Raw genomic sequence first — 24089 nt, forward strand, 5'->3', positions numbered from 1 at the left:
GAAGGTCTAGTTCAATTAACTGAACATTTGCTTTGTCTGACAGCTCAACAGCTGAAGCGTGTTTGTGATTCGGCCATAAAAGGTAAGCATCTTAATTTTATGAACGTAGCCACTTTAACTCTCAGTGGAAAAGTCTCATTGTAATCTTCTGGATGCGAGATTTAAAACGTAATAAGTCTATAATTCTTTGATTGAGATGCATTTGTAACAAAATAAAATAAAATTATTTACAAAAACTTACTTTAAAAAACGCTAACGCTTTTCTTAAAACTGAAATTGTGGAATTGTCATATTTGACAAATCACAACAATTTCATACGTTTTATTTTTTTGCCACACTTTCATTCTGGCCTCTAGGTAGTATGGGCTCGCTTAGCCATAGAGAATAATTTTCTACTACATAAGCCAGAGAGAAAAGACTAGTTTTTTAGTTTATTTCTCTCTGACATAAGCTAGGTCGTATCTAAAAAATTGACAACCAACATTTTCTATCTCTACTATTAATAAATTTAAAAATCTCTGGCCCATAAAGTAATTGTTCATAATTGGTGTTTTAAGTTTTGTAAAGTAATTAATGATTTGAGTGAAGTAAGATCCTTCGTTAATTATGGTAAATAAAAAAAGAGAAAATATATAAGATTGTATAATCTTATATAATAATTTACAGGATGTTTTTCTTATGATCAGAAGGAACAAAACAACTATATTCACTGATGCCAAAGAAAATACTTCTGTAACAGAGCTGAAAAGAATGATAGGAGGTATCAATATTGCCCATAAGTAATTATTGATCTCTTGATAATTATATTTGTTTCTTTGTCCTTAAGGAATTTTAAAAGTCAATCCATCTGATCAAATTTTGTTTTACTACGGAACAGATCCTATGGCAAATGAGAAGTTATTACAGGACTATGGAATTACGATGACAATTGCAAAAGCTCAGGCACCTGTACAACTTGGTTTAGTATTGCGGTGAGATTCAAATATGGCTCAACTTTCCTTTACCGCAGCACGAATTTTTACACACGATTTTCTTTTATTTGATAGATATGTGGAAAGATATAATAATTATAGCAATTTAGGGGAAACAAACGTTTACTTTTATTGAAAAATAATTGCTCATTTTGACATGTCTCCGCTTTTCTTGTTTCAGTAATGCCACACTTGTTTTACGAAGTATTCATAAAATGCTAGTAAAATTCATTGAATTCAAGGAAAATGTTTTTCTAAAGAACTATCCATTATTAAAACAACAATCGGTTTTATTAGTGTAGTGTATAAAAAAAATGTAGGGTTAAATCCGAACAATGAAACATTTTTCTGGTATGACAACAGTCTTCCCTCGTCTTAATATTTTAACCTGTTCTATTGAGGGTTAAATGTAAAAAAATGAGAAGGGTACTTGTGCTGTGGTAATTGAAAGTCGTCCCTAATATTATCATTACTAGTTTTATTTTACTAATTTACGCGCATACAAATAGTTTTTCAATGCATTATGTCGACGTAAAACCACAGAAATATCCAACTCGCTTGCTTGGCACACTATTGTCTGGGTATATGCAAGGATTCTTTTTCATTTTAATCCTAGAAAATACTTTTTTTTTATTATGTAAAAAACACCTACAATATGTACATATATCTTAAATTTTTAAAATAGTTATGAATTTTCAAAAAATCTTTTAAAAAAATAAAAAATCTCCAAAAAAATTAGTTAGGCGTCACTTAAAAAAGTTTCTTTGCATTAAAATTGTGATATTTATTACTTTTAGTCATGAATCTACCAAGTATCCGCGTGTTAAAACTCGTGCGCCCTTCAAGGAATGTTGAACCAAATATAAGATTGTTGTTATTTTAATAGAACATAAAAATTATTTTATATTTAATGGAAAAGAAACCTTTGATCTACCCAAGCTTGCAGGCAAATCAAATCCTATATCCTCTTTTCGGCAAGAGTACGATAACTCAGGCGACAAGACATTTTAACAGATTTGTGTAGAACAGTTAAATACAAGCATTTTTTACTACTGGTGGGGAGGGGTTTTTTCTCCCCCTGTTTAGGAGGGAGTGACAATTTAAAAAAAAATATTATTTAAAATGAAAAAAAATAGTTAATAAATAAGGGTAATATTTACAATTAAGTGTAATACATTTTTTCATAACTATGTCTAGTTTTTAAAAAAAAATTAATTTTAAACTCAAAATTTGAGTAAAAAAAGGTTTAAAGTGTAATTATTCATTACTTCAAGATTATCTACTACTGTTTTTGTTTTAGAACTTACTGAAATTATTTGTTTTTGATCAAAAACTGAAAACTAGATGATTTTGTCTTCTAATTTTTGAGAAGATTGATAATTACCAAAAAAAAGTGTTTTAGTTTAATTATTTTTTTTTGCTTGAGTGGTCTTATTTTGATAGTTATAATGGAAGGTGCAAGTTTGAGTGTATGCAACAATAGCATGTGTTAGGGGGGGCATGTCGCCCCCCTGCAACCACTCGCTTGGGAACACAAGGATTTGGGTGGGTGCAAGTTTAGGGGGGGCGGTGCACTGTGCAGTAGGTGCAAGATGTAGTGCATGCAAAGTTTGTTTTGCATTTAAATAAGCTGGATTTAAGAAAAATTAATTTACCCTAGGTATATTTTAATCCATATTTTATTATAACTATCAAAATAAGACTACGAAAATACTTAAGCAAGGGAAAAGTAATTTAATTAAAATATTTTTTTTTGGTAATTTTCAATTTTTTAAAGAACTAGAAGACATAAAATCATCTAGTTTTCAGCTTTTGATCAAAAACAAAAAAGAGCATGAATTCTAAAAAAAAACAAAAGTAAATCATCTGAAAGTTTTGAAAAATTAATAGTAAAGAATGCTTGTTTTTAACTGTTCTATACAAATCCGTCATTAAACTCTGTCGCCTGAGTTATCGTACCCTCCCCCTCTTTTCTATAAACTCAGAGCAAAGCACTGATCACAGCCTGAGCACTCCGAGTACGCTCTGAGCAGAGTTTGGTAAGAGCTTTCCGATTTATTTAAGAAACACACATGTGAATTGAACAGTGTTTCATACCACATGAAACAAAAAAGTTAAGTCAGCGACTCTCAGCTTTTTACTCCATTAGCTCGGGCATTTTATTTAGAACTCATAGAGCGCGCTCCGAGCTAGCTATGATTGAATACAGAATTATATACCGATCGCTCTGTAACGTTTTAACATTAAAATGAATATATATGTGTTTTTTCATGGGTAAATTCAAATTGGTGTACAAACTTGTTAAAAGATTATTAACAATTTTTCGGTTAACCTACGGTTGTAAAATAATTGGTTTATTATCTATTTCAAAATGAAAATAATTGAACTTACGTTTCATCGGGCAGCTTCATATTCTTTTTTTTTAACTTTCTAACATTTCTCCGAAACTCGGTGGAGGATTCTATTATTTCTCTTCTTACAATTGAATAAAAAGACCAATACTGTCCATTTCTAAAAATTAAACAATTATTTCTGTTTGGGCGCATTATTTAAGCTTAATTTTTTATGAATCAAAACAATTTATCTAACATTCTCCAGATTGTCACATAAACAGCTGATTACGTGAATGTCAAATTGGTTTGGGATAATGTATTTTACCCGATGGATAGCAAAATGCAAAAGCAATCATGATCCACGTGAATAGCAGAATAGCGCTGATAGTCTACAAAATTGAAAACAATCTTCCTCACAACGTCATTATATTGCCAGGAACTTGGCTGATCAGATCTATTCATGACTGAGCTTTTTGATACCTACTAGCAAATCATTAGACGCAATCGTTACTACATTGATAACTCCAGAACTGTAAGAGGTGGAATTCCACCTATATTGAAGTTATATGCATGAAGATAAAACTGGAGTCTGGAGATTTATATATTATACCGGCTTAAATACCTCCAAGTTCTAATAACGACGCTTACGAAAAATTTAATGACTGCATAGAAAATGACTCTATTCTTTTGTAACCAGAAGATGAAATTTTTATCGTACGTGACTTTAACCTACCATACCTAAATTGGTTAAAATTGATGACGATAACTTCCACGTTTGATGGTATGGCATCATGTGGATTGAGCCAATTAAACGCTGTAAAAAGTCGTTTAGATCGAGCACTTGATCTAGTATTCTTCTCCCATACTGTTACCGTTGAAACTTGTAACTGTTAGCCTCAGCTGTTACACTAATAGATGAAAATCAATATCACCCTCATTAGATATTTCGCTTTACTTAAACAAATCTTATCTGTATCATACCCCTATTAACAAATTGCATTTAATTGTAGTAATTGTAATTTTACAGATTTTTTTATTTTTTTATGGACTGGATGATGACTGGAATCAAATTTTTGTATTGCAATATGAACGATAGGTGTAACGTTTTTTAAAATATACTCGTCAGCTATTTTAACAAAAAAAAAATTGTTTAAAAGGTCTTGTAGTAACTCCAATGTACCACCATAATTTAATTATTCAACTTCACTTCATTTTGTTTAGATGTTTTGGAAAATTCGATTGTTCATTTACCGATTTACTAAAATCGGTAAATGAACAATGGCTTAACTAAAAGCATTTGTTTCACAATACACTCATTTTGATGCTAAACAATCAAAGTTTTAATAACACCATCTTAAATTGGATCACATCATATTTGAAAAATATAATTTATAGTGGAATATAATAATGGGGAAGACATTTTAGGTCCAATTGATTTTATTTATAAATGACTTTGTTTCAATCATACGAAATTCGTTCGTCCTTATTTATGCTAATTAAGCTTTAGTTTAAAATCAAGAAGACTTGTTAATATTAAGGGAACTTAATTACTTACTTAAGGTGGCGCAACAGTCCGGGGCGGACCTGGGTCTCAACCAACATGCGTCGCCAGCCAGCTCGGTCCCTAGTTAGCTGTCTCCAGTTTCGCACGCCAAGTTGGTTGAGGTCCTCTCCCACCTGGGTGAGCCACCTGAGTCGCGGTCTTCCTCTACTGCGCCGTCCCTCGGGATTGGATTCGAAGACCTTCCGGGTTGGAGCGTTGATGTCCATCCGCTCTGCATGACCTAGCCATCTAAGCCGTTGGACTTTAATTCTGCTAACTAGGTCAGTGTCGCTGTACAGTTCGTCGTTATATAAAACTAGACATTGCTCGGTAGAGCTCTTCCCTAGAGATGCTGTCATACGCGGCTTTAAAATCGATAAAGAGATGGTGGGTATCGATTTGAAGCTCCTGGGTTTTTTCCAAGATCTGCCGTAGTGTGAATATTTGGTCGATAGTGGACTTTCCTGGTCTGAAGCCACACTGATAAGTACCAATCAGGTTGTTGGCGAATGGCTTCAGACGTTCACATAATACGGCAGAGAGGATCTTATACGCAATGTTAAGGAAACTGATGCCTCTGTAGTTGGCGCAGTTTAGAGGGTCTCCTTTCTTATGTATCGGGCACACTATGCTGAGATTCCACTCATCGGGCATGCTTTCTTCCGACCATATTTTGCAGATGAGTTGGTGCATGCTCCGTACTAAGTCATCGCCTGGTGCTTTGAACACTTGACTTAAGTTAAGATATAGCTATCTTCACTTCGTCAAGGTCGGGAAGGCGGAATTGTTGATCTGCGTCGCCGAGGTCGAGTGGTTCTATCTCCTTTACAGCGGAATTCGGTTCGTCATTGCTATATAATTTGGAGAAGTGATCTTTCCATATTCTCAGCATATTAAGGGAATGGTGAAATAAAAATCGTCTTGTTTTGAATGTTGACAATTGTAAAACAATTATTTTTTTTCACAAAAAAGTTTCATTTTGTTTTAATTATACATATGTACATACGTTTGATACATGTCATTTGAGTAAAGTCCCTATGTTTTCTGATTTAGATGCTTTTCTTGATTCCAAGTTAAATTTTAATAAGCATTTAAACTTCTTTTTTTCAATTGTAAGACCTATACTTAAATATAGTTGTATAGTGTGGTCAAAATTGCAAATCTGTTTTATAGTTGGTCATCATCTCCATCAGTTTTAAGTCAGTTAAATTTGTATTTTAATTGAACAAGTATAAGACTACAGCAATAATTGAGCCATATATTTAGTAGAAAGATGTTCTTTTTGTCCCCAACCAATGTGCGATTCTTCTCTCGGTGAGCTGTTTAACAGACATTGGCAGTTCTTTTGTATTCATTTTGTTTTGTCCAGTTTCATTTTGGCTTTCTCGAAGATCGAAGTAATGTGGTTCTTATTTCTCAACTTTTTATTGGGGGATATTGCAAGGAGTAAAATGTATTATTCGAACCCACAAAAAAATGCTGTTAGAACCGACTAAGGTAGCGAGGGCTGTTACTTTTGCGAATGGTGTGTATAGCCAACGCTGGATTGCGCGAACACTTGGTGTACCCCGAACTACCGTCCAGCAGACATCGATGCACATCCGCTCGAGATGACTGCTTCATTGTAAGCAATTTGGTGCGAGATCGCTTTAGCACAGCTTCTCAAGCTCGTACTGGCTCCTCAAAATGCGAAACGTAAGAGTAGGTAAGATAAAAAACAAATAGACGAAGACAGGCAAAAAGAGATTTAGGATCGTTTTGTCCAGCCCGAGCCCCGCAATTGCTCCCACAATATCGAAGAGTTAGACTTCGCTTTGCTCCAAAATATGCTAACTGGACCGTTGATCAGTGGAAGAATTTACCGTTCTCAGACGGGAGCAGAATTGTCCTACGGGGACCAGATGGTCGTTTGCTGCATGTGCCATAGCCGCAACAGTGGGGTATCAGGGATGGTCAGTTATGGTATAGGGAATTATACGTTACGAGGCTTGCTCTGAGCTCGTGATCTTCGATAGAGGAGCTGTAAATGCCCAGACGTAGAGAAGTTCTCCAAGAACATGTAATCGTATTCGCGCCCTTTGTCATGTCGAAAGATCGGTCACTGAATACCTGGAAGAAGTCGGTATTCAAAAAGCTCGGGGTGGAAATACTAGTTATTAAAATGTTACCAAATAGGAATTAAAAATTTTATTAATTAAGGAAAAATATATTGTTAATTTGATCAAAAATGAAATAAAAATGATTATAGTGATAAAAATAATTAAATCGATGTTTCATAAACTTAAAAATGTTTTCATTTACTATCTAAACATTGCTTATGATATATTCTATGAAAAAATCGTATTATTGAACAAAACCGACCATAATTCTAAAAAACTGGGTGGGCGATAAATTGTGTATGTAAGTGTATATTGGCGACTCTTATTTGGTTCGACATTCAACCAATTACATTAAAAAAAAAATTAAGAAATTAATTAGAATTGGAATGGCCCACTTATTTAAAGGTAAAGCGTTGGTGACGATATAAATATTCTATTCTGTCATGACTATTGTGCAGACCATCTCTGTTGGTAAAAGTTTTGAGCAATTCAATCAAGAAACAGTGGACTGGGAAGTAAACTTAAACAGTATTTTCTCAGTGCAGGAGAAGAAGATAAGCAAAGAAAATGGCATTTCTGCACCATGGAACCTTCAAGCTCTTAAGAATACTGACAAAACATCAACACATTAAGTTTTGCTGAAGATAAAAATAATTTAACAAATATTCTACAATAGTCAAAGTCGAACCACCAAGTCATACGTCATACGGTCATACCTATTCAGGTGCAGCTGCAGCGGGGAAAAATAAAGGCAACCGTACGATAAAAAAGCTCGCAAGAATGATATATGTTATCGATGTGCTAGAGTTGGACACAACGGTGAGCAGTGCTACTACAAAGGCTATGTATGTGATACATGTAAAGTTCGTGGGCATCTGAAAGTTATGTGCAAAAACAAATATTCACGAAATTAACAGATTAAGCACATACAGAAGTGATGATGAAGGGCCACAAAAGAATGACGATGACGATTTAACAAAAAACATCGCATCTAACTCAAATAGATATCCACTAAAAACTCTGCAAGTAAAAATTGATGGTTGTTAAATTAATATGGAGCTTAACACGGGCTGTTCAGTCAGAACAATTCCGAAATGTGTAATGGCATCAAACTTAAACGTAAATGGCTACGGCGGGAAAGAAATTAAAGTATATGGCAAAATGAAATGTGTATGTGAATATTAATCGAGGCACAAACAACTGGAGGTGTGTGCGTAACGGAGTCGAGAAGAAGTGCAATATTAGGAAAAGACTTTTCAAAATGGGTGAATACGAAAAAATAAATCTGAAAATGGAAAATGAAACAGTAACACCAGTGTTTGTGAAACAAGAAATTTCCCGTATGCTCTCAAAGAAAACGACGAGAAGGAAATTATTCGTCTGACATCTCAAAGCGTAATGATGCAGTAAAGTACAATAAATGGGTAACACATTTTACGTGGCGATTATAAGTCAACAATCAACAAATATCTTGAGGTAGATACATAACCACTGCCCAGCATCAAGATCTGCTGCATAAATTATCCGGAGGTGAAGCTTATTAACAGATAGAGCTGGACGATGACAGCAAAAGGCTTTTTTAAGACTTTGAAAATGTCACCACAATCGTTGATGATATCTTGGTGACTGGGAAAAATTGTTGTCAATGGGCGACTTATCTGGAGCATCAACTACAATTTGAACACATCAAGGGTAAAGACAATAAGGCTGCCGATATGTTGTCGTAGCGAAATCGACAACTGAGAAGTTTTATAAAACTTTTGAACGATTTTGGTTGCCACAAACTTTGGTGACAGATAATGGGACCGCATTTAAGCTTTCATCAAGAGAATCAAATAACATCACCACCACTGCCATCTGCAAAGCATCGGTTTGGCCGACAATGCAGTGAAGTCATTCAAGTTGGCAGCCAAGAAAATCTTAGAGGGTGGAGAGAATTCAGTAGCAATTTCTCTAAATACTACAACAGGTTTGTCACCGGCTTACCAAATGGTTAAACGTGACTTACGTACGAGGTTGGACCTTTTAAGGCCAAAAGGCAAAATTAGATGATTATTGATTAATGGGACAAATCATATTTTTGCTCTCAGTTATTTTTATTATTGTGAAATCGATTGTTGAAGTTGTATGTTTTTAACAATTAATGCTTATTTATTTTTTTCATTTTGTACTTTAACAAAAACGAAAAAAAAATTGTATTCTTAATATTTTATACAAAATTTTAAGTGAATCAAGTACACAAGGTTTGATGATTATTTTAGCATCAAATTATTTGTTTTGTATTTAAAATTCCTTATTCAATTCATGTGTAAAGTGATTTTTGTGTTTTTTTGGTCATGCAATTGATAAGCCTGAGCCGTGAATAAAATATGAAAAAAAACCTCAAGAGTTGCCATAAGTACTGATTTGGTGAATAGACTTTTACTTTATTTGATAAAAGTAAAAATTAAGTTTACTGAAAGAAGTGTTAAACTAATTGCTGTAAAACCCCGGCAACCTGACAACCTTTTTTTTGGTAACTATTGGTGATAACCACATTAGGTACAGACATTTGAACCAAATGAAAACATTTTCCAAAAAGACTGAATCCGAGACAGAAGAAAAATCGGATAAATGAAGCAAATATGTAAATCAAATAGTCTTCAAGTCACAGGTAACAAGGGAAAACCCTTCTTCTCGAGAATAAGTATTAAGGTGTTTCCAAGTAGTAATTAGTTTTCATTTTCTTATTTTCCTGTTGACTACTACCCTATAGCTCTTGTTTTATGAAAAGTCACCAAACTCATCCATTAAAATAAAGCTCTTTTACCACCTAAGCGCCTCACACCTTTGTGTACACAGCCACAGTTGTACAATCTGTCTAAAATCCACAAGGAAGGGAATCCATCGCGACCAATAATGACTCAAATAAATGCCTATTGTTATATAACATCAAAGCGTTTAGTTGATGTTTTTAAGACATTGGTTGGTTTGACGAAACACCACATAAACGATTCCTCTAAATTAAGTGCCTTGCACATGAGAGCGAACAACGAATGGGCGAACAACGAATGGACGAACAAACGTGATTTTACACATTTCAAAAAGTCAATTTTAAACAAAAACACATTTAAATTATAAGAAACCAATTGATACTTATGTTAGGATAATAAAATTTGCATTTTGTTCTATAAAACAGGACAATTTTGTAGTAACGAATTGCCGTTTGGTTGCTACGAACTCTATTCGCGTTCCACATACCATCCACACTGCAACGAATAAATTGTTCGCGATCAACTTAGCCTCAAAATTATACCACTTTTGCTTTATTTGTTGAAAATTGTAATTATAAATTGACAATTCGTCGCTGTCTGCGAAAAGAAATAAAAATCATGTGAGAGAAAAGTCAAAATATGCAAACATCCCCAGTTCGCAGTTCGTAGCTCATGAGCAAGATGCTCAACTACTGCCAATCACCAAAAGAACAATTTTCTCTACAAACAAATGGAGTATATGAGGAACCCTGTAGTTCGTCATATATAGGTCGGAGCATTACACGCTTAAAAGAACACATTATCGCTGTAAGTAAAACATAAATAGAAAAGTCCGCCATATGCGAACACATACTAGACCACCCAGACAAAACCACTGGATTCACTTTGAATAAGCAAAGGTTATAGTGAACGAGCCGCATTACATCCCTCGCCTAGTAAGCGAACCGGTTGATATAAAACGTCACCTCAATTTCAATTGGGACTACAGCTTTAATCCGCCGCTTAAAACCAACAGGTATGCAGTGAGCACGGTTTGCTTACAACTTGCGGTTTACCACCAACAACAACAGCAAGAGACAGAACCCCCTACTTACTGGTACAACTTGCGTAGAAAACATCGCTAATAGTATCTTTATGGAAGTTTCCCGGGGCCACGCTCAAATTAATATGTACGGGCTGAGAACTAAATTGAACTCGGTTAATATTTAATATTTATCCGAGTATTCAAAATGTGGTTAAATTTTATTTAAAGATAAAACAAGAACCAAACTAAGAACACCATAAAAGTTCTCCAAATACTGCAACCGGGGGCTGCTGAACTGTTTGCGTAAACGTTTTATCTAAAATTAAAAAAACAATGGTAGAAAAAGCTATTTGCTGGTTTTTTGATGCCGTTTTAAAGACGGATTTTTTAGGGTGAAGCAGTGACGACGGCAGTATTTATCATTAACCAATCTCCGAATTAAAGTTTGGTTGTACGGCGATGGTTTACGAACCCAAGGAGAAAGCAACACCTGTCAGCGAAGAACAAAATACTTGAAAGAAAAATAGGGGTTCGAATCAGCTGTCATCACTGCCGTTCCCGAATCGGACAAAAAGTATAGTCCACCACATGGATCAATAGTGCTATAACTAAACCGAAGTCAGAAAATCATCGAGACCTAAAAAACATATAGTTAATCCAGATTTTGTGTCGTCTGTAGCTCGTGGAATGATTACGAATCTCTAATGAGTATCAAGACATGATTTTCGATGTCCGATGTTACTCAAACGCATTTTGCTGCTAAAATGGATCAAGAATTTGGGAAATAATGATAAAATTAATCCCATGATGGTAAGGGGAAAGAGTTTCTGAGATGATATGGTCTTTTGTGTTGAGGGCTGATGACCTTTCTAGAAAGTTCTTCCATTTTTTTTTCGGTTTGGAGTTGAATGTTGAAATAGGTGTGTGAATTGGTCAAATTAAATTAAGTAACAGTCCAGTTTTAAAATGAACACATTTTTGTGGTGGTTTCAAAAGTCAAAATGGCCTTCTTCGGCTCAATACGACGATTCATGACACAACAAGTTTTTGCCATTTACTTGCCCTACTGCGTGCTTAGATCGATGATCGCGAAGCCAGCCACTCACTAACTTTTTTAGAGTCAATGCTATATAAGCGGCATACCTCTTTCAAAATATCAAGTAATTTTTCCTTGGTCATAAATCAATTTAGAACATCGGTCTCGTAAAAATTGATGCAATATCAGACGTGTTTTTGATAATTCCATATTATACTGTGGGTTTCATTATTATAACCCACTTTCAAACTTCTTATGAAATTATTACACAGTCTTAAGAACAGAAGTAAAATTTACAGGTGGAATTGCTTTTCGTCTTAGATCGTTAGATACTATCTTAACTTCTTGCTAGATTTTTCTTTCCGTTTTTCATTTATTTTCATTGCCGGTTTAATACGGTTATACTTTTGAAACAATTCAATTTTTTATTTTTTTATTATTGATATATTAAAGTTCACTTGACAATTTTTGAAATTAATTTGTTCTTTTAATAAGTTGAGCATTAATATTACTTCCTTCATTTTTTTTATTGTGTATAAACGAAATCAAAATTTACAATTTTTTGAAGAGGGTTATGAATATGAAAGGCACGTTAGAACAGTGAAACATTACCAAAAAAAGATCTGCAGTAGTCCGGTTTTAATAATTAAAACTCTATACAGTTAAACATTCGGTAAATTAATTTAAAACAAAACTTAAGAATTTAGCGAAAATCAGATTAATTTTAACTCAATAAAATGGGCAGCTTTGAAGACGTATGTTAGAAAAATATCAGAAATGATTTATATTTAATTTGTTTTCGTGTTTTCTATTTTGTCAAGTCATCTTTCAAAAGAAAAGAAATGTATTTATTTTTACAAATAATGATACAAAGATTTGTTTTACGCTAAGCAAAGTTGAAAACCAGAATGATTATTAAGATTTCTTGTCTTTATCTCGTTTTTAGGACTTTTTACGTTTCATTCCTGAAAAATAGCATTTACAAAAATGATTAAATAAACATCTGTAAGTTATTATTGTAACTAAACGCTTAAATGATTCCAAATGAATAAAAAACAGTTTATTTAAAACGACGTTTTTTTGTCACAGCTAATATTAGAATGCAAACATTTCTAATTGAAAAATGATTTTCAATCATATTTTAAAACAACGATTGCTTGTACCCTCTCTCAAATTAGATCTTCACAGCTTTCAAATTTTGTCTTTGTTCCTTTTAGATACTGAACAAGCCTTTTTAGATGCTGCTAATGAATATCCGACGGACTTTTTTGGTATGCCCTCAATATAAATTACAAAAATAAGCACTTTCTCTTCATGTCTATTAAATTTAGTATACAGGCAATACTTATGGTTTGATCTGCTAAACCCTATTTTTATCAAACAATTGTTCAACTTTTGGTTTCAGCAACGAGGCGATTGCTTCAATCATAGTATAGTTGAACAAACTGATCCCTCTCTGCCCTGTTATCCTTCTAGTATTGCCAAATAAATATTTTCCCTTTAATCTCCATGAAAATATGCAGTCTTTATATCGAATTGGTGGAAGTGGTATTTCCGGTAGATACCAACCGCTAATACAACACGAATTGTGGCCAACTTTGCCACTGGTGCATATGTTTCACCAAAGTGCACCCCATTTCGTTTCAGAAAACCTTTTGCTACTAATCTAGCTTTGTATTTTGTTGGATTGCCATATTCATTCTTTTATGAAATAATTATATGAAAAATCCATTTACTTTTGAATTGTTTTGTGGGGGAAGGTACATCCACGATCTTCCAAACATTATTTTTCTTCATGAAATCTAATTGTTCATCAATTGCTTTCTTCCATAGGTCACTATCGCTTCGCCCAAATATTTAATTTCAGGTTTCGGGTACCATTTTTAAAGCGGCAGAATTTGCTTTTGAATCCATATCATAATCTAGGCACTAACTTGTTAAATGGCGCTCCCTGTTGCTGTACCTCACAGTCTCAGTTGGAAGGCTGTTATTTGATTGCAAAGGGACTGCTGTTTGTTCATGTCCTGACATAAGATTGGCTTTGATGTGTTTAGCGAGTGAAACAAATGTCGTCTGATTTCACATACAAAATCCAATTCATTAAACTTAAAAACGAGGAATCATAATTTAACTTTTAAATTAATATTTAATTAAGCGAGGTGTTAGCAGTATGAAGAATCATCAACGACTGTGGCAAATTATATAATTATTATTTCTGCAAGAGAAAGTAACACTAGGCGTGTGCAGCCTGCAGAGAGTAATTAAAATATCGCGCAAAGACTAAGACACTTGATTTCGGATAATGATGATGATAGGGAAAGTATAGGGTGACCACTACATACTCCCCTTTCAGCTGTAAGCATTCTGAGACTTATACATTATTTAACTACAATACAAATTTTATAACTTCTTCCGAAGTACTGAGAGCTTTGGGTACATTGACATTTGATTGTACAGAACTCCTAGTAGGCGAGGGAATCGCACAGTGCATAGATTGACGAATTTGTGTCACAAAACTAGACCGATCATTACTTTCGGTGTTTTTGGAGATAAAATACTCTCCGGGGACTTTCAGAGTCTGGCCGTATACCAGCTCTGCAGCTGAACACCCAAGATCTTCTTGTACAGCTGTTCTTATACCAAGTAATACAAGAGGAAGCTCAACACTCCAATGTTGAGTGGTTTCTCGAGCTACGATGGAAGCCTTTAACTGGCGGTGCAGTCTTTCCACCATTCAGTTGGCTTGTGGATGATAACCCGAAGTACGGATTTTATGAGACCCTAACATGCTTGTTATTGCTGCAAATACTTGGGCTCAAACTGTGTTCCTTGTTCGGTTGTAATTTGGGCTGGAACACCGAATCTACAGACATATTCTTGAACAAATTTCACGGATGGCATACGCTTCTGGCCATCGAGTAAAACGGTCGACTATAGTGAGAACATATGAACATCCATTGAAGGGGGGAAGAGGACCCACAAGATCCATATGTATGTGTTCAAAGCTCCCAGTTGGCATTTTGAATAAGTTATGTTTTGTTTTTGTGTGCCTATGTACCTTTGAGCGTTGGCACGCTACACATGATTTTGCCCAGAGATTGCAATCTTTATTCATAGCAGGCCAAAAATATTTTGATGTTACTCTTTTACGTGTAGCGCGATACCTTCATGTAAAAGATTGTCAAAACGAGTCTGAGTAGACTTTGAGGAACAAATAGACGGTTGGTATCTGTGTTTGTTTCACACTAAATTTGTTCATTAGTAATAGGCATTTTTACGATTTCTAATTTAATTTTAGAATTAGGTCACGAAATCAATCATTTTCTTGTAACTTTGAAATTTGCTTCAGATCGAAGTTAATTGAATTGATCTCTTTAGAGGCATTATCACATTATCTTTACCACGCATGTGACGTATATTTCTGGTAAATTGCGATATGTAATCTATATGTCTGGATAGACGTGGACTTCTCTCAGATTTAGACATCAAGGCGTTTGTTAAAGGTTTGTGATCTGTGTAAATTAAAAATTCTTTACCTTCAACAAAACACCGAAAATATTTGATCGCTAAATAGGCACCAAGCAGAACGTTTTTCCAAAAGAAGGCAAGACGTTGCCATACCTTGTTTCTGTTTTGTTGTTGCAGTACAGCACCTATATCTGTATTTGTCGAGTGGGTGGTGATGCTTAAAGAACAGTTTTCTGTTGGGTGTGTTAGCAGCGTAATTTCGGATTAGATTTTGAAAACGCAGTTTTATACTCCGGGGGCAATAAAATTCTTGTTTTTCTTTATTTTCTGTAGATTGGCAACATGAGTATGAATCGGTGACAACAATTCGGCAAGATTTGAAATGAACCGATTGTAATAATTTATCATCCCAACAAACTGTTGGATTTGTCGAATCGAACTTGGAGGAGGCATGTTTATAATAGCTTCTGAAATGGAGCGATTACATGTTTAGAAATAGTATGACTCAAAAAATTTAAACTCAATTTAAGGATTAAGACTTAAGCCATAATTAGAGAGTCTTTAAAACAAAATCTTGAGGTGTTGCTTATGCTCTTCTTCGCTTTTGCTGCCTATAGATCGTCTATATATGCAAATACAAAATCGAGATCTTGAACAATTGAGTTAATGAACCTCTGAAATGTCTGACTGGCATTTTGGAGGCCGAAAGGCATTCTAATAAACTCAAATAAGCCGAATGGCGTAGTTATCGCGGTTTTATGCACATCCTCAGGAGCAACGGTTATCTGATCATAGGCCCTTACTAAGTCGATGCATGAAAACACCTTACAACCATTTAGATTCAACGAAATATTGTGTATGTGGCTAACGGGGTGTCGATCAGGTTCAGTGACATTATGTAAGCCTCTATAGCCTCCAGATGCTCTAAAACTATCACTGCTTTTGACTACCATATGAAGTGGTGAAGAAACAGGTAAGGAAGATGGTCTACAAATTAACCATGTTTTGAAATTCTAAAAAAGCCGCTTTACGTTGTTTAACATTCAGTCGGCGTGGTTTTGCAAAAGGTAAACGACCTTTTGTTATGATGTGTTGGATAATATGTTGTACTGTTAAAATCCGGAGGAGCCATTAGGGAAGGAAATTGTTTTTAAATTTTTCGGGGAAGGTGTATCAACCAAAGCTTCCATAGCGCTAATTTGTAATTTAGTTACTGAATCTATAAGACGAATCGTCGTCTTATATCGACTAAAAGCTCATATTTGTTACGAAAATCGGCATTCATGAACGAATTGTCTTCGAAGTCCATATATATATATATATATATAAATATACCTTCATTATTTTTGTACCAAACGTGCTTATGGAAGTACCATTAGCTACACATAGTGATAAAGAGGTATTTGTTTCTCTTGTTTATTATTTATTTTGAGCTTAGCACTTGTGATTAAATGGATAGTTAATAGTTTTTTATTTAGTTCGATTTGTAACACAATCACAATTAAGTTTTTGGCTTTTAGTTTTGCATTTAAAATGCGTGAACTTATTGAAGGGGTCACCAATTGATGTGTTTAGCGAGTAAAACAAATGTCGTCTGATTTCACATACAAAATCCAATTAATTAAACTTAAAAACGAGGAATCACAATTTATACCCTTAAAATAATATTTAATTAAGCGAGGTGTTAGCAGTATGAAGAATCATCAACGACTGTGGCAAATTATATAATGCAGCCTGCAAAGAGTTAATTACTATATCTCGCAAAAACTAAGACACTTTTGATTTCGGATAATTAAGATGATTGGGAAAGTGCCGATCGGCATCCCACCCGCAACGCACTCGTCTTGAGAGTCTTGTTCTCATTGCATTGTCTAATTATATGTGCATTTTGTTGTCTGTTAACAAACAATAACCCACACCTGAAAAAATAAAAATTAAAAACAATAATAATCCAGCCTTTATATACTTTCTTTTAAATCTAATTAATCAAAATACTAAAAAAAAAATTAGTCGCCGTGTTAAATTTTATTATCAAGTGCATGTGCTCATTGTTCAGTATTTTTATCACAAAAGGAAAAACAACAAAACAATACCTACCTACCTACAAAATTGCGTATATAATTAATAAATAAGCAATGAAACGGCAAAAGTGATAAACACAGTGTAATGGGTAATCCCTTCTCTCCTTTCACTCCACCCCACACAGGCATATTATCACAATCGATGTAGACACTGCATACGGTTCTTTTTATTCTTATATGCAGTGTATACATGGATTGAATTTGATGTGTCTTCGGATAGATAATTACCTATATGTGATATCTAGTTAACCAGGGGCGGATCAATGATTAAAAATTTACCACCAGCTGTTAACCCAAGACTTCTTATACTATATAATGAAGTACTTAATACCGGTATCATGCCGCAGAATTAGAAAGTAGCCAATGACATTCCACTACCAAAACCCAACAAACCAATAGACTTCATAGAAGGGTACCGTCCCATTTTATTAATTCTTTAACGCCTTTTTTGGTTTTTAGAAACCAAAAAATTTATAAGCACCAACCAAGTTGCTTTTAAATCTAAGAAAGGCTGTTCCGATGCTCTGCTACACTTCGATCATTACATATCAAAAGCTTTATCATCCCGAAACCACATTTGGCTACTTTAATTAGATTTCGAGACCCCATAGTTATCCACTTAATATTAAACAAGTTAAAAAATTGGGGCATCGGTCCAAAAATATATTCATTCATTAAATCACAAAATATCCGTTAGGGTAAAAAATACTTTTTAAACAGCCAAACCACTGAATAATGGTTCCCACAAGGATCACCATTATCAGTTGTGCAAACTCAACGATTTAGAGAAAGCAAAAATCATGGCAGAGACTGGACTTCCTACTTTGGAACAGCTTCAATCAGAAAACATGTTAAAAATACTGTCAAAGCTTTCATTCACCAAGGACTCCGTCATTGATAAAGATATCGACTCAACCTCCAACTTGAATAAAATATGCGTCTTGCATCTACAATTGATAAGGCCTTGTCAACTGCAAATCAAATGGGGTTATTAGTTAAGCGTGTCAAAGGAAACACCTCTTCAACCTTCCCACCGTGGAACATTGATACAAACTCGTTTGAACTAACTTTATCAGTATACAATAAAGACAACACAAACAACAGAATCTATCATTCCACTTTCGCCGAAATCATGGAAAATCTAAAACAAGAAGGGTGGATTCTTGTATTCACGGATGGGTCTAAATAAACTTCAAATACCTCGGTTGCAGTAACTCAAGAAGACGGAACTTTGTTAAGAGCTAGAATTGTATGGGAATTCTCATCAATCTTCACTTCTGAAGCACTAGCCATTTTTGAAGCTGCTAAAATTGTCCTGCAATCCACTTCTAAAGCAGTAATTTGCTCCGACAGTCTACCGGTGCTCAAATCAAACTTTAATCCGAACAACAAAAACAACAAAATAATTAACAATATAAGACATTTGCTCATAAAACACACGACAAAATTAAAATTAATGTGGGTACCGAGTCATATCGGTGTACCAGTCGATGGTCGTATTCACAAAGCTAGTGGCTACGTAGTCAAGGGATTGGCTAAATCTAACTACAAAAGTAGTTGAAATTTCCCCTCCGACGTTGTGTAAAAAATTCGGCTACAAAGTTAGTGGAGAATGATTTTGACGTTTCACAATTAGCTGCTCTGTAAAAACACATGTATTCAAAATGAAATAAATCTATCAGTATTTAAATACAAATATAAATCATTTGATAAATTTGATTTTATTTAATTTAAGTTAAAATTACTTACTTACTTACTTACTTACTTAAGGTGGCGCTACAGTCCTGTGTGAACTAGGGCCTCACCCAAAAAACTTCTCCATCTAGCTCGGTCCCTAGCTAGATGTCTCCAGTTTCGCGCTCCAAGTTGGGTGAGGTCACCTTCCACTTGTGCGCACCACCTGATCGGCGGTCTTCCTCTACTGCGCTGTCCTGTGGGTGCGGATTCGAAGACTTTCCGGGCCGGAGCATTGGTTTCCATGCGCTCTACGTGACCCAGCCATCTTAGTCGTTGGAATTTTACTCTTCTTGCTAAGTCTACGTCGCTGTACAGCCCGTACAGTTCGTCGTTCCATCTTCTCCTCCACTCCCCTTCGATGCATACGGGACCGTAGATCACACGAAGAACTTTTCTCTCGAAGCGACCCAAGGTGCTTTCATCCGCTTTTGTCATAGTTCATGCTTCTGCACCGTATAGCAGGACGGGGATGATAATGGTCTTATATAGCAACACTTTGGTCCCTCGAGAGAGGACATTACCACTCAATTGCTTTCTTAGTCCAAAGAAACAGCGGCTAGCAAGAGTTATTCTGCGTTTGATCTCAGCGCTGGTGTTGTTTTCTGCGTTTACAGCGGAGCCTAGGTAGACGAAGTCCTTGACTACCTCAAAGTTACTTCTGTCGATTGTGACGTTTTGACCAAAACGTCGGTGTTGTATGTCCTTTCTAGACGACAGCATGTACTTTGTTTTGCCCTCATTGACCGTTAAACCCATTTTTGCCGCCTCTTCCTCAATACTCACAAAAGCCCCATTGACATCACGCTGAGTTCTTCCGATTATGTCAATGTCATTAGCATATGCCAGTAATTGGACAGACTTTTGAAAGATAGTGCCTCTAGTGTTGACGTGTGAGCTATGCACTATTCTTGCAAGCACGATGTTAAAAAAATCGCATGACAGCGCATCACCTTGTCTAAAACCTTTTTTGACATCAAAAGGTTCTGTTAAGTTGTTTCCAACCTTTATGGAGCAGCGTGAATTCTCCATGGTCATCTTGCACAAACGGACGAGTTTGGCAGGGATGCCAAAACTAGACATGGCTCTATACAGCTCACACATATTACGGCAGAGAAGATTTTATAGGCGATGTTAAGTAGATTTATTCCTCTATAGTTGGTGCAGTTTAGAGGGTCTCCTTTTTTGAGGATCGGGCAAACAATACTGAGGTTCAATTCATCGGGCATGTTTTCTTCCGACCATATCTTACAGATAAGTTGGTGCATGCTCCTAACCAACTTATCTCCAGCTGCTTTAAAGAGCTCGGCATTCAAGCCATCTGCTCCATCGGCTTTATTAGACTTCAGCTTAGATATGGCAATATTTACTTCGTCTAAGTCGGGGGGACGGGATTGTTGGCTTTCGTCGTCTATATTGAATGGATCATCCTGCCTGACAGCGGAATTCAGTTCTTCGTCGCCGTTATACAGTCTGCAGAAGTGGTCCTTCCATATCCTCAGCATTGATTGCGGTTCCACTATGATGTTTCCACTTTCGTCTTTGCAGCCTTCGGTTCTAGGTTTATGTACCTGTGAATTTCGTTTCACCTGTTCATAAAACTTTCGAACCTCATTCCTGCTTTTATACCTCTCAACATCTTCGACCGCACGCTTCTCATGCCCTCTCTTTTTCCTTCTGAGAAGTCGGCGTTCCTCTCGCCTCTTCTGCTCATAGAGCTCACGAGCAGCTCTCGTCCTTTTATGCAGCGCCGCTTTGCGTGCCTGTTGTTTGGCTGCATTTGCCTGCCGACATTCCTCATCAAACCAGGGGTTCCTTGTTGGTGGCTGTTTGAAACCCAGCACATCAGAGGCGGCTTCTCTGATTGCATCTTGGCAATGTTGCCACTGGTTTTCGATACATTGTGTTGGCGGCAGTGAACTTCGAGAGAGGTTACTTGTTACTCGGTCGGAAAAGGATTTGGCGATCTCTGGCGATTGTAGCCGTTCGACGTTGTATCTTCTCTCAGCACCTCCCTGTTTTGCCTTGGGTCTGGAAATCTGAAGTGCTACCTTGGCTACAACGAGGTAGTGGTCCGAGTCGATGTTAGCTCCTCGGAAAGTTCGTACATCCATAATGCTGGAAGCGTGTCTGGCGTCGATCGCAATATGGTCAATCTGGTTGACGGTAGATTGATCTGGAGAAGTCCAAGTTCCTTTGTGGATGTTGAGATGTGGAAAACGCGTACTGGCTACCATAACGTTTTGCCCCGCAGCAAAATCTATGTGCCTGAATCCATTGTCGGAAGTGTTGTCGTGCAGGCTTTTCCTCCCGATTATTCCACCAAAGATGTCTTCTCTTCCTAGCTTGGCACTGCTCATATGTTTTGTCTAAGAGCTCGAAGAACATATCTTTGGTGTTGTCGTCTTTCTCTTCTGTGGGGGCGTGCGCGCATATCAGGCTAATGTTGCCGAATTTAGCCTTGATGCGTATGGTCATGAGGCGCTCATTGATGCACCTATAGCTCAAGACTTCTTGTCTAAGTCTGGCTCCAATGACGAATCCGCATCCAAATAAGCGCTGTTTGTTTTCGTGGTAGCAGTCACTATAGTAAATATCGCAGTTTTTCATCCTCTTTTTGCCCGTCCCATCCCATCGTATTTCCTGGATGGCGGTGATATCTGCTTTATATCGTTCTAGGGCCTCCGCTAATTCTTCGGCCGCACGTGGTCTGTTAAGGGACCTAACATTCCACGTGCATATCCTGGATATTGGGTTGGAACCCAATCTCCAGTTGCGGTACTAGGCACCCGATGTTCACCACGTGGAGGTGAGAGTAGGAGTTGATAGACAGAGGTTGGTTTTAAGAAAAACCTGTGGGCGCTTGTGTCCTCTTGAATGCACATGTCTACCATTTGAACATCTACATTACCAAATCAAAAATGTTTCTTATTTTATATATTTGCATGTGTCAATAGTATGACAGTTCCAGATTGACTAGCTTTGTAGAGTAGTTTTGCATTCACAAAGCTAGTTGAATTTTGACTACGTAGCCACTAGTTTTGTGAATGCGCCCAATGAATATACAAAGCTCCAAACTCTGCAACGAAGCACCTGTTTTTACTTTCGACACATTTTCAAAGAACGACATTCAAAGATATATCGATCAATTACTTAAAAAGAACAAAATTCTCAACTGCTATGAAAATCATTATGGAAAGATGAACACTCACCGATCCGCTCCAATCTACAAATCATCACTCTCCAGAAAAACAATATCAAACTTTATTCGCCTTCGCTTAGGACACCACTCTGTCCATCATGCAACAACAACTTGAACATGCCACATATACATGGCTTATTATCTTGTGGATTTTCCAATACAAATAATGTCGAAAATATATTAACAATTGACAAATACCTTCATATGAATAATTTTATAATATAATTAACTAATAAGTTATATTAGAATGGAAGGTTTTTGTAGATAGATCTCTTTTCTATTAGCATAGCATTTGTAATTTTATGTTAATAATAATAATAATAATAATAATAATAATAATAATAATAATAATAATAATAATAATAATAATAATAATAATAATAATAATAATAATAATAATAATAATAATAATAATAATAATAATAATAATAATAATAATAATAATAATAATAATAATAATAATAACAATAAGAATAAAAATAATGATAATAATAATAATAATAATAATAATAATAATAATAATAATAATAATAATAATAATAATAATAATAATAATAATAATAATAATAATAATAATAATAATAATAATAATAATAATAATAATAATAATAATAATAATAATGATAATGATAATAATAAATAATAATAATAATAATAATAATAATAATAATAATAATAATAATAATAATAATAATAATAATAATAATAATAATAATAATAATAATAATAATAATCATAATAATAATAATGATAATAATAATAATAATCCGAGTAATTCGATGGACCTTTGGAAGATTGTGCCAGTAGTGCTGAGTTGAATTTGATTGCTAGGATTTAAAAGGAATTTTATAAGTTGCTAGATTTTGTAAAAGTAATGTTTAAGTTTCTTTTTTTATTGCGGCTCCTTAACCGCTTTATTCAGAGATCGTTTTATCAGCAAAGTTCTATAAGAACGGTATAAGGGTTGGTTCAAAACTTAAGGGCGACCATGTTTAAATAAACTCATACAAATAAAATAGATAATTCATTTAACAAAAGACATACTTTTACCAATAGCAAACCTTTCTATTGAGGTTGCATAAATACACTCATTATAATATTATTGATTTATTTTATTGTATTTTACGAAAACAAAGTTCAGTATTTTTATTATTTTTTATTTTTTAGATCTGAATCGGGAGAGTTTGAGCAGTTAGATATCACATCCTATTCATCGCCACCGGATCTGCCAGAAGTTATGAAAACCCAAGATACATCAAATGGACAAGATCAAGTTGCGTAAGATGAGATTTTCACTAATTAATCATTATAAGGATTTCGTTTTCAAAAAAAAAAAAACACAATGTAAATGTAAATTCTTAGTTTGAACTAAAAACAAACTTCCACTAACGGTTACAAATAAAATATAGTTTGAAACAAAACAAAAGCCGGCTCTATATTCACTTAATTGTTTGTTTTTGTTTCATCTTAAAAATTGTTTTAAGCTGTAAACAGGTAATGACCTAACTGTATGTGTTGAAAGCTTTGCTTACTGTACCGCACCTGTGTACCGGTTTTTGAGTAAGTGTTTTTTTAATAAAATTTTCGAAAACACCTTTTTTTAATGGGGTTTTTACTTGTTCTTAACTGGTTTTTGTTTTTATTACATGTTCCCATCTTGAATAAAAAAAAATAGTTTTGTGCAGTTTTCGACAATATTTTGGTAACCATTAATTGTTTAAATCGATTGATTAGAACAAATTTAGTTTTTACATTGAACTTTAAAATTGTCATATTAAAGAATATCATTTCACTTAAAACTGGTTCTTGTTTTTAAAAACTTCCTTGATTTCTTAGCTTTTCAAA

At 34.9% G+C, this 24089-nt stretch overlaps 1 protein-coding gene across 1 annotated transcript; it reads left to right on the forward strand.

Moving 5' to 3' along the window:
• The first annotated feature begins 454 nt into the window (after nucleotides 1–454).
• On the forward strand, nucleotides 455–23670 carry LOC129941303 (elongin-B). Its single transcript, XM_056049903.1, has 4 exons — nucleotides 455–609; nucleotides 667–760; nucleotides 827–971; nucleotides 23412–23670. Exons 1-4 carry the CDS (start codon nucleotides 607–609, stop codon nucleotides 23524–23526), a joined length of 357 nt encoding a protein of 118 aa, XP_055905878.1. The 5' UTR covers nucleotides 455–606; the 3' UTR covers nucleotides 23527–23670.
• Nucleotides 23671–24089: the final 419 nt, after the last annotated feature.

The sequence above is a fragment of the Eupeodes corollae genome, chromosome 1 (genome assembly GCF_945859685.1).
Source record: "Eupeodes corollae chromosome 1, idEupCoro1.1, whole genome shotgun sequence".
NCBI lineage: Eukaryota > Metazoa > Arthropoda > Insecta > Diptera > Syrphidae > Eupeodes > Eupeodes corollae.